At 42.0% G+C, this 12,376-nt stretch overlaps 1 protein-coding gene across 5 annotated transcripts in view; it reads left to right on the forward strand.

Annotated features, from left to right (window-relative positions):
* MAPK9 (mitogen-activated protein kinase 9) overlaps window positions 1–12,376 on the forward strand; it is a 58,437-nt gene that overhangs the window by 37,258 nt on the left and 8,803 nt on the right. For 4 of the 5 annotated variants that reach the window (XM_082649829.1, XM_082649832.1, XM_082649830.1 and 1 more), the window contains 2 exons: window positions 8,282–8,447; window positions 9,901–9,972. In XM_082649829.1, coding sequence (XP_082505955.1) covers window positions 8,282–8,447; window positions 9,901–9,972 — 238 coding nt within the window. Of the gene's footprint in view, window positions 1–8,281; window positions 8,448–9,485; window positions 9,558–9,900; window positions 9,973–12,376 lie in introns of all 5 variants that reach the window. The other variant, XM_082649831.1, reaches the window with a different exon arrangement.

Raw genomic sequence — 12,376 nt, forward strand, 5'->3', positions numbered from 1 at the left:
CAGAGAGGGCCAAACTCTTGCCCCTTGTGAGCATGAGGCCTGAGGCCTGAGTGAGGTCTGTAGCCTGAGGCCAGTCCTGGCCCTCCCAGTGCCTGTTGGGCGCCTGGCACAAAGAGTCCTGACCAGTCTTCAGTCATTTAAAATACAGCCTTTGCTGCCGCCAAGTGTTCAGTTTAAATTATATAAATACTGTTGACAAACTTGCTTTAAAAATAGTAACATTGGTCTTTTTAATTAAAAATAAAGATTTCCCAGCATAACATTCTATTTCTCTTCAAAAATATTTACAGACCTTTATATAAATTAAGGCACTCCTAATTTCTCTTAAATACATTTTATATTAAAGTCTTAACTGAGAATAAGTTCCCAGATTATTAGGCTTCATTATGTTAGGCCTTATTAATTTTGTAAAAGGAAACAGTTTGTCTTGCTTGTATCTCCCCTCTTGGGCCCAGATATACATGGGGCAGCAATATCCTCCCATTTTAGGGGGTCTTGTAAGAGCTGCAGCATGCACGTGCCTGTGTTAGGTGATGTTCCGTCCCTGCGGTTTAGGCCCATACCTGTGGACCAGAAGGTCCAAGAAAGTTTTGGTTTGCCCAGCATGATTCTGCCAACCACCTCTCCATCCCATTTACCTCCCCACTGGGTCTCCCTCCCCTTGTCTTATGCCCTCCTGTTCACACATTTGTGGGTCTGCCAGACTTTGTGTCTGCTGTGAAAGTACCACGTGGTCATTGTGGGAAAGGTAGAGAAGGCACCTGTTTGCACACCCACCACCCCTCCAGGTCCCAAGAGGTGATGAACCACAGTTATCCCTTTAAGCCTGTTAACGGTTTTCTGTGAACTTTTCCTGTCCTTTTTTCTGTATACTATACAATAGGCATAAATACACACATTCGGTTTTGCTTACTAAGATGGTTTCGTTCTAAACATAAAATTTAATTACTTGAAAAATAAAACATCTGTAATCCCACCAATTTTTACCTTGTATAATTCAAAAAATTGAATGGAAGTCCCCAGCCCACCACTGTCACCTGGAGGAGGCCAGTGATGGCAGTTGGGTGTGTTTCCTTCCTAACTTTACACTGACACATTTTCTTACTGATGCTAATACCAACATATCTGTCTATACTAACGTCCTTTTTAACTTATATTTTTCAGAAACAGGATCATCTTGTACATATATTGTTCTGCAACTTGCTGAATTTTGTATTTTTATCAAGGATCAAATAGTTTTACAAATACTTACTAAAAAAGAGCCCCCACCTCCTCCCTCTTATTTCTCTCTCCCCAGAACAAATTCTTTCAGTTCTTTTAGCTGTTATTTTGGTGTTTATCTCCATATCTTGAAATAATATGATGAGATCTCTATTTGTTGATCTTTCTTCAGTTTGGGACATAAGGTACTGACTTAGCTCTTTTTCACCAATCGTGCCCCTCACCTGCCACCTTTCCTGTCCCCCTGTCCTCCCAGTATAGTTACAATGTAATTGGTTTGGATCAGTGTCCATAGTGTGTTTTACGTCATCATGACCCTATAAACGCTTTTCACAGCTAAGCCTATATTTACACCATGATTTCAACTTTCAACTTTTTGTCCCTAGAGTTAACAACACTTGTCTTTTATTTGTTAGAGTTTTGGTCTTTGTTGTTTGTTTTAAGGAGGGAGCAGTTTTCCACATCCTTATTGCTAATTAAACCTTAGGGTATCTAAGTCTTCTCTCACTGTATCCAAATGTCTTAGCTGTTCCATCACCTTGATTGTCTCCTGGCGCCTCAGCCCTGCTCACATCTGGACTGGCTGCCCCCATACCTGATGCAGAGACCTTATCCTGGACCTCGCTCCAGCGTTTTCCTGGGGATTTCCTTCACCTCTCTCTGGAGTTGGAGCCCACTTCCTGATCCCTATCTCTCCTTTGTTTTGGTGGGACACATCCTCCAATAGCTTCCCCAGAAGTGATGCATGGGAAGTAAAATTTTTGAGGCCTCAGATAGCTGAAACTCTTTATTCTGCCCTCTCACATGATTAATAATTCAGTTGGATAGAAAATTCTTAGTTACAAATCAGTTCCCCTCTAAGGTGTAAATACAGTACCCTGTTGTGTAGTGTTGTATGGCTTTTGAACTTTCTAATGCCATTCTTATTACTGATCCTTTGCAAGTGCCCTGTTTTGGGTTTTGTTTTATCTCTGGAAACATTTTTTAAAGTTTCTTTATTTCTTGTATTCTGAAATGTTAGGATGATATGCCTTGATATGGAAATTTTTTTCGTTAATTGTGGTGGGCACTTCAGTCTGGAAGAACATGCCATAGAGTTCTGGAAAATTTTTTATTATTTCTTTCAGAATGCCTTCTTTACTGTGTTCTTTATTCTGTCTTTCTCTGAAGTACGAGTTAGTTGGAGCTCTTTTTTATTTTTAAAAGTTCCTTTTTATAGCATTTTGTTCTTTTTTTTTTATTGGAGTATGGCTAATTTACAATATTGTGTTAGTTTCAGGTGTACAGCATAGTGATTCAGTATTTTTTCAGATTACATTCCATATTACCAGATAATGGGTGTAATTCCCTGTGCTATACAGTATTTCCCTGTTGCTTACCTACTTTATATATGGTAGTTTGTATCTATTAATCCCATACCCCTAATTTGTATCTGTTAATTTGTATCTGTTAATCCCATACCCCTCTTCCCTCTCCCTTTTGTTTTTGTTTTTGTTTTTTTTTTTTGCGGTACGCAGGCCTCTCACTGTTGTGGCCTCTCCCATTGCGGAGCACAGGCTCCGGACACGCAGGCTCAGCGGCCATGGCTCACGGGCCTAGCCGGTCCGCGGCATGTGGGATCTTCCTGGACCGGGGCACGAACCCGTGTCCCCTGCATCGGCCAGCGGATTCTCAACCACTGCGCCACCAGGGAAGCCCCCCCTCTCCCTTTTGTTAACCACAAATTTGTTTTCTATATCTGTGAGTCTGTTTCTGTTTTGCATATATATTAATTTGTATCAGTTTTTAGCTTCCAAGTGATATCATATAGTATTTGTCTTTCTCTGACTTATTTCACTAAGTATAATATTCTCTAGGTCCATTTATGTTGCTGCAAATGGCAGTATTTCATTCCTTTTTTTATGGCTGAGTAATTCCATATACACACACACATACCACATCTTCTTATTCAGTCGTCTGTTGATAAGCGCTTAAGTTGCTTCCATGTCTTGGCTGTGGTAAATAGCATTTTATTCTTCTTGCATGGAGACACTATCATCTCTACAAGGCTAGAATTTCTTTGAAGTTTGTTTTCGGGGTTTTTCTTGTTTGTTTTTAGGCACACTGTGTGGCATGCGGAATCTTAGTTCCCCGACCAGGGATCGAACCCTTGCACCCTGCATTGGGAGTCTTAACCACTGGTCTGCCAGGGAAGTCCCTTTGAAGTTTTCTTATTGCTGCCTGCAGTGTTTTCCTTTCCCCTGAGGTTTTGTTTTGTTTTGTTTTGTTTTGTTTGTTTGTTTTAGTGCATTTGGTCTCTCGCTGTCACGTGTGAGGTTTTCCTCAAACGTCTGGTGACCTTTTGTCACTGGTCCTATTTAAGACTGAAGGATTAGAAGGCCAAGTGGAAGTGCATGGGTTGGGATTGTTGAATGAGGGGTTTTTCTCTAGAGCAACACATAGCCACAGGTGTCTCTGTTTGCAGGTCTTTTCTCTGGACATCATTTAGTTTCTCTAGAAAAGGCTCCGGTCTCTTGACTGAGGGAGAGCAGTCTGGCTGCTGGTATGAAAGGCTGTGTGGGGTGGGGCTGAAGTTCTCATGTGGCAAAATGCAGACCTTCGCTACAGCACCCTGTCTTCAGGCTGGGCCCCTCACCCATGCCCTTCCTGTGTCTCATACCAGCAGATCTGTTGGTATTGTGCTTGAGGCCTGAGTCTGGAAACTTGGTTTCAGTTTTTCTAGATAATAGGCCAGTAGGAGTAAAGGAGGAACCAACACCTCTGTGTGGATCTGGGAGGTCTACCTTTACCTTTCTGTGAACCTTCCCCCACCCCAGATCCCTCAGTGTCCTGCTCCCTGCCCCATCCTGCCTTCCACAGTACTTGTCGTTCAATTCCTAAGCCCTTCCCAGGTGTTGTGGTCCACATTATTTCACTGTGGGCCACTCACTGAGGTTGGAATTTACTCTACTCAGCCAAGTCATTTATTCCTTTCTGCTGCCTTCCCTCCCCATAGAGCATGTGGGGTTTTTCATTGAAGGCATTAGTGTAGCACGATGGCATTAGTGTAGCACGATGGCATTAGACATGCAAGAGATGCATGGGGAGAAGGCCTGTGAGGAAGAACAGAGGGAGTGAGTCAGTGGAGGTGGGGAAGCTGACAGGGGTCAGCCCAGTCTGACCCCTTGGAGTAGAGAGGGCACGAAGGAGGGTTGGGAGCTGCCCGTCCGAGGAATCTGGTGTCTCATAAGACTGGACCTCCTTCCCCATGCAGTCATTAGCCAAGAGCCACTGTGGGGTGTGTGGCCTTGTCATAAGCAAAGGGGAGGGTCAGGGTACCTCAGTGGGGTGTCTGTCAGTTGCAGTCCCACAGCAGAGAGCCAGGTACGCATTTTCATGGCTACCACCATCCACCCTTGCCCCCCTCAGCTCTGCTTCTCCACACAGGTCAGGACCAGCCCCCTCAGGCTCCCTGTGGGCCTCCCTTCCTGAGGGGAAGGGACCAACTATAGCCCCTTTCACTACAGTTGACCTTGGAGCCACAACAGGTACTCATTCTCTCCATTCTCCATTATTCATACCCTCAGCCATCACCTTGGCAGGTCTCTGTGCCTTACCTGAGTGTGACCCAGACCTTCATTCCTGAGGGGTCTAAGTCTGGTGGCTCACAATGGGCCACAGGGTCCATGGACCCACCCAACAGTCATCTCCCCAGTCCTCAAGTGTGTGATTGGAACTGATACAGTTGGCAGTTGGTACTCTTAGCAGAGTGACCCCTACATTGGTTCTCTGGTCTGTGAGGTAAGAGTTATGATGGGGAAGGCCAAGTGGAAACCTGAAACTGCCCCCCTCAAGATAGTACATCAAAAACATTATTGAACTCTGGGAGGTGGGGGAGAATGGAGGAGATTAATGCTGCCATTAAAACCCAAAGAATGCGAGGATGGTGGTCCCTCATAGCTCAGTTTAATTCACTAGTCCAGCCCTTGAAGAAACTAGATGGATGCTAGAGAATGTAGACTATCGAGCCTTAGCTGATCAGTAGTCCTGATTGCAGCTGCTTGTGCTGGACACGGTGTCGTTGCTAGAGCAGATTAATAAGGCCTCAGGTGTGGCATGTAGCCTTTGACTGGGCAGATGCATTCTTCCATACTGATTAGAAAAGACGATCAGAAACCATTCACACTCATGTGAGGTGAACAGCAATATTCTTTCACAGTTTTGCCCTAGGCCTGTGTCATAATATAGCTGGAAGAGATCTGGACCAGTCTCCATTTATTACCTGGCCTCCACAACTCACCCCCCACCACCAGCTAGAGGAGGCATGATGTTGCTTTGGGTCTTTGACTTTCAGTATCCACTTAGAACTTGTGTCTAACACTTCTCCAAATGACTGCTGTTCCCAGGTACAGTCACCTGAGTAAGGGGTCATAGGTACCTGTGGGGAAATCAAGGCAGTGGACGCTTGTTACAATGTGCAGGGACACCTCTTCAGTCAGTGGGTTCTATACCGAGAACTGACCAGGAATAGCAACGGCCTCAACCTTCCACTCCTCTGCTCTTGCCCTTTTTTGGTTGCAGATATTTTGTGCACCCTTATTGGCTGCCCCAGTGATGCCATCCCCGCACTCTGGGTCAAGCCCCCAAATTTAGGTGTCATTTTTATTTTGATGTGTGTTTCTTGTTTGGAGTGGTTTTCAAGATTTGAAGGGGCAGAACTGTCTTTACTCTGCCATCTTCAAACTACAAGTCCAGTTCGTTTGTGGAAAGCTTCTTCTGGTTGTGTGTGGAGACTGGTGGGAGAGCGGCTGCGCATGTGGGGAGCCCTCAGGCGCCCTGAGACCTCTTTAAGCACCTTCCCATCCGCAAGCGTTGGGAGGCGGGGCTGCCTCTCCCAGTCCTGCCAGGACAACAAGCCACACCTTTGACAGCTTGGTTTGCATTTTATTATCACAGTTTTCCAGCAGATGGCAGTAAAGTGCATTGTTCCAACAAAATCAGTGCAAGAGGACAATTTTCTGACAGGTGGAGGTGGCTGGAATGGGCATGTCTACTAATCACACAGCAGTTCATCAGACTGGCCGGTGGCACTACTCTAATCATCCTTGTTCATGTGGCGCTGTGTTAGTTCAGGGCCAGGTTGGATTTCAGGGGCTGCTGGTGGTAAAGTATAGACGTCTCAAATTTTTAAAAACATCAGTCTCCTAAAAAGAAAGCACCTATTGACGTCCCCACCAACAGTGTAAGGAAGGGTCTGTTTCTGCTTCTTCCTCCAGCACTGGATATTGCCATTCTTTTCCTCATTGCCAGAAGAGAGACTAAAAATTGTTCCTTGTCATTTGGGTTTTTAATTTTCATGAAGTTGAGCATTATTTTATGTGTTAGTAATTTGTATTATGAAATGCCTGTTCTTGGCATACTCTTTGGTTTTAAAAAAGGAATCTAGAAACAGATTGGTTTGTTTTACCTTAGCTGTATTACTGCTTTCTCACAGGAAGGGGTCACTGGTTTGAGCGTGGGGCTGATTCTTCGCTTGCTTTCCTTTGTGCAGAATAGCAGCTGTGGGTGAGTTGGCAGTGCTCCCCACAGCACATCTCCACATCGGGACATGCACAGCGGAAGTGCTCTGGGGCCAGCCAGGGACCAGTGCATCTGCATGGGCTTGGTGGGAATTTTAATTATGTTTTCAAGCGATATATATTTATAAGTTATATTTTACTGAATTCCGGATGTTTAGAAAGAGAGTGCTTAGCAGTAATGAAACATAATTTTAGCTGATGTAATTTTTAAGTGTTTTTCTGCTTATCCCAATAACACCTGGCAGCCATCACTCAAGACACACCTATGCCCGTTGGTGACACATCGATTGGAAAGTTTCAGCCAGGTGCTGGGCCTGAAACGTCACTAAAAGTGACGGTCTTACTGTGTGGTGTGACTTGGCAGTTTGACGTTGTAGCTACACATTGGAAAGCACTTGTGAAAAGAATAGATGTGGATTGTTTAGAAGTCATAGTTTCTAGGGTGAGTTTGCAGGCTGGAGTCCAAGGCAAGAGTCAAATTCCTGTGGCCTGAGGAAGGGTCTGGGATGTGGGGGATGACCGTGGAGAAAGTCCCTAGAGTTATGACGTAAAAAACTGCAGAAGTGATAGGTTGTGTTGAGAGTGTGGTGGAGTATGATGTGTACATTCACTCAGCAAACATTTTCTGAGAGTTTGCTGTGCCAAACTCCGGGCTAAGAGCTGAAAGCACAGAGAGACCCTTGAGGCCTCCTCTTACAGAGCCCATGCTGGGAGGGGCAGAGGAGGGACTTTGAGGGTAGTATGTGTGGTGGGGAGTGGTAGGTCCCAGGGAAGGGTGGGAAGTTGGGGTTGGTAATCATGGGATTCTTCTTCCAAGGAAAGAAGAAGCCTTTGGAAGATTCCAGGGTCAGAGAATTCTAGCCATGTGCTGTCCAGTATTATAGCCACTAGCCACCTGAGGCTATTAAGTACTCAGAATGTGGCTATAATTATAAATAAACACTGGATTTCAAAGACAGTACCAAACAAAAAGAATGTAAAATATCTCATTAATAATTTTTATATGTTGGTTACATTTTAAAATGAATATTCTGGAAATATACTGTATTGGAGTAAAGGAAAATATTATTAAAATTAATTTTACCTTTTCTAGTCACTTTTTTTAAGGTGGCTGTTAGAAAATGTAAATTACACATGTGGGTTGAGTTATATTTGTATTGGACAGCAGGGAAGAGCCAGAGTGTTGGGAACTGAAGGATGACCAGACGTGGAGTGAGGGAGGAGAGGGCGTTGTGGAAGTTCTCAGAAGGTTTTAAGCAAAGGAGTGTCATGAAGGTTTCCACACAGGGGTAAGGGCAACCATATGGCCTCTCTAGGCTGATTTGTATTAGTTTCAATATGAGAGTAGGATTTTCCAAAATGGTTCCAAAATCCCAGGGTTCAATTCTAACTTTCCTCCTTCTCCCAGCACTCTCACATACCTCACAAATCCTTACCAATGTGAGATTGTTTACTTAGCATGCTTTGGTTCCTTTTATTAATTTAAATCATTTCTGCCCTAGGATTTGAAACCTAGCAACATTGTAGTAAAGTCAGACTGTACCCTTAAGATCCTTGACTTTGGCCTGGCTCGCACAGCATGCACCAACTTTATGATGACCCCCTACGTGGTAACGCGGTATTATCGGGCACCTGAAGTCATCCTGGGCATGGGCTACAAAGAGAACGGTGAGTACAGACAGAACTGGAAGAGGCCGAGATGTGTAAAAATAGTGCTGTTCGTCATCACTAGTTTTTTTCTCTTTCCTGTGAACTGTATGAAGTGTAATGTGGAGGCTGTGTTATACATAGGTTATCATAGTTCACAGATGAGAAATAATTAATTTTATATTTCCATTGGCTAAAATTATCCACTTTAAAAATTCACTTTTAAAGTTAATATTTTTGAATGTTTATCAAAGTATAACATACTTACAGAAACGTATGCAAATCCCGAGTGTGCAGCTCAATGGGAGCACACCCACATAACGAGCAGCACCCAAGGCCTCCCCAGCCCCGCTCTGGGTCTCAATCCCCAAAGGAAGCCATTATCCTGATTTCCAGCAGCAGAGATTGATTTTGCTTATTTTTGAACTTGATATAAATGGAATAATACAACATGTGCTTTTTGTGTGTAAAATTGGTATTTTTTTCACAGCAAAACTTATTCAAGCAATATCAGAGCTCTTTGAAGCTTAACTTTTGAAAAATTTGTCAAAAAGAACTAAATCACATTCACGTGTTAAAAAAAAGAATCTGAAAGTTTGCCTAAGTCATCTGAAATGAGTTGTGCTTCAAGTTTATTCAGATGTTTTATAACCTGTGCTCCCATTCTGAGAGACACAGCTCTGTGGGCTTCCAGTCCTCTGTGGACATGAGAGAAAATTAGGTCCCCTGTTAGTTCTCTCACCCCACCCCCAGCAGCAGGGGCAATAAATAGCCCTCTGCCTGGTCACCTGAGGCCTGTAATTCAGCTGGGCCCCCACAGAAGATGGTGAACAGCCAGAAGCTGGGGCACCTCTGGCCCTCACCTGGAGCCCAGACAAGCCTGTCCCTGTGAGGCCCTGCTGACTTGACAGTTTAAAAAGGATCATTCTGGAGGCGTGGTGTTCATATTTTACAAAAGTCCTGCTGACAAGCTGGGTTTGTCTTTGTTTGGGAGGGGGTTTGAGAAAGGACGTGTGTTGGAGGGTCTCTGGCTGGTTTTAATCACCTGGTGTTTGGTAGTGGACATCTGGTCTGTCGGGTGCATCATGGCAGAAATGGTCCTCCATAAAGTCCTGTTCCCAGGAAGAGACTGTATCCTTCACAGGGAGAGACCCAGCACTAACCACGAAGGCTGGGGGCACGGGTGGGCATGTGCCTGGAAACAGCTTTGTGGGGACAGGCACTTCTTGTTTCTGGGACTTTGTTTGTTTCTGAAGCTGTAAAGTATTGGACTCTTTGGCACTAAAAGCCCAGATTGCTGCAAACCGAAGGCCAAAATAGAGGTCAGCAATATTTCATACTGTGTAAAAAAGTTCACCCGTTACTAGCAATTTATTTTCCTTGTTTGTGTGTTTAGTACACTGTTAGAATCCTTTTCCTCACCTTTGTTTTGTTCATGGCACTTCATAATTTTGTCATTTCACTTTATTTTCAGTTGATATCTGGTCAGTGGGTTGCATCATGGGAGAGCTGGTGAAAGGTTGTGTGATATTCCAAGGCACTGATCGTATCCTTCCCGGGGGACCTTCCCGGCCATGTTTTCCATAAATACCAAGGGCAGCAGGAGGTCAAAAGGAAAATGTCATAATTCTAGACTGTATTCTAAGGGGGTCTTGATTATGTTTGTTAAATTAGTGTCACACACCAAATGGTTCAATTTTATGTTTCTTTTTTGCTTGACTACCTGTAACAATTTTATTGAGGCATAGAATTAAGTTAAACCAATTTATATTAGTTCTTAATTTTATTAAAAATAGCTTATAAGAAATGTATTTACTCTTTGACAAATGTATTCTGATATTTAAATGAAAATTCTGTTTAGTTAATTCAGTTAATTTAGCTATCTAGAAAGTTGTTGTCTAAATTTAATAGGCCAATAATTTGTAATTTGTTTAATTTGTTTAATATACTATTTCATTAGTTACCAAGATGAATTAAAATATTTTCCTCCAAAGTAAGAACTGAAGCACACTACATAAAGACCTAAATGAAAAAGATTAAAGTAAAAAGTTTGTGAGAAACAATATTTGCTACATTTTTTTGTTTTGTTACTCTTCTGACATTTTGTAGAAAATTTTAGAAGATCCACTTAGGTTATTTTGTGACACACTGGGGAAGTTTAACAGACATTTAAATAAATATAAAATGCAAAAGGTTAACTTATACTGTGGTCAGCAAATCATATTAATGATATATAGCATAAAGGAGAATAGATATATGATAGTTTCAATAGCTTTCTTTTCTCATATTCCTCATATTCTTCCATCTTCAATATTTTTTGCTCTAACATGGTTTTTCACATATACCCTTTTTCATTTGTGTTCTAACCACCTAAAATTTTCATTAGTCTTTTGATTTTGTTTTTTGTTATGAAAGTGGTCTCTGCTGGCAGATTGATGGTTATCTTTAAAAGAAATTAAGTTATATAGTCATGTTTTATATGTATTTTATTAAAGTAATTTTAGTTTTTTATAGTTTTATGAGGTTGGTTTATTTGTAATATAAATTCTTCACAACACAGACCTGGAATGAAAAGATTTTATTCCTATCATTTTATTTACCTTCCTTGACATTTTTCACATCACAGATTTTATGTGAAGTTAAATACAGCATTTTATTTTGTTCTAATAAATTTTCTAGCAATTTTCCATAGCCTTACCTTAGATTCAGTTGTTTCAATATGTAAAAAAGGAGATCTTTAATTTGCAAATAAATTCATTTAAAAAGGGAAAAGTTGATGTATTCTAAAGATTCGTTGATTGATTGATTGATTGATTGATGGCCATGCCACAAGTCTTGTGGGATCTTAGTTCCCCCACCAGGGATTGAACCTGGACCCACAGCAGTGAAAGCGCAGAGTCCTAACCACCAGACTGCCAGGGAATGCCCTAAAGATACATAATTAGAAGTATCTACTTAACATTCAGTTTGTCTCAATTTTTAATTCATTTTGTGACTTTCCTTTCTTTAATTAATTAAAGGTTTTCTTCAGAAAGTACAGAAATGAAAAGTGTAGGAACTCTTTGGTACACTATTAAGTAATTTAAAATTCTTAATTTACATATTAACATCTTGCAATGTCAGTAATAATAATTTTATGTATAACGTCACCTACTGTCATTCTCAGAACATACACAGAGATTACATCATTTTCCAAAGACAATTTTGCTAACTTTTTCCAACATTAGATAGAAAAAGATTCCAGAAACCAGATTGCAGTTCTCAGAGATTTGTTTTAGATTCGTAACCTGAGGTGGAAAAGGAACTCCTGTCCCAACATGGCCTAAGAGAAAGAGAAAGCTTTAGGCAGGCACCTCCCAGAGAGCAAGGGACCCTGGAGGCCAGGAAGCAGGTTACTGAGGGAGGCTCACTGACACTGTCAAAAAGATGAGGACTGAGAATTGAGGGATGGTCACCTGCAACTTTGATGGGCGCAGTTTTCATGAAGTGATGGGGGAAAAGCCTGATGAGAGGATGTTTAAGAGAGAATATGAGAGACTGGGAGTTAGAGATACAAGTATAGACAACTCTGTTTTGCTGCAAATGGGAATGGTAGCTAAGCTACGATGTTCAGCCAAAGGAGAGTGGCTGTTGCTTTAAGATGGGAGAAAAAAAATTGTTTGATTGGTGATGGAATCCTCCAGTGGATGGTGTACCAGCAAGAAGAAAGACATTACAGGAAGCGAGAGGGCCTCCTCCTTTGTTCTTTAAAGAACATGTGTCTGTTCCCTAGGTTCTTTCACAGTGATGTCATTTTATTTTTCTAAGACATACCTCAATTAGTCACTTTTTAAAGATGCTGTTTATTTGATTCCTCTGGCTTGCGTTCTCTTGTATAATTTTTATGGTTTTATCAATAGAATCCCTTTCCACATTCATCTTGCCAGTTATCTCAAGCCCCAAGTGAAAGA

The sequence above is a fragment of the Grampus griseus genome, assembly GCF_964374135.1.
Source record: "Grampus griseus genome assembly, chromosome: 3".
Lineage (NCBI taxonomy): Eukaryota > Metazoa > Chordata > Mammalia > Artiodactyla > Delphinidae > Grampus > Grampus griseus.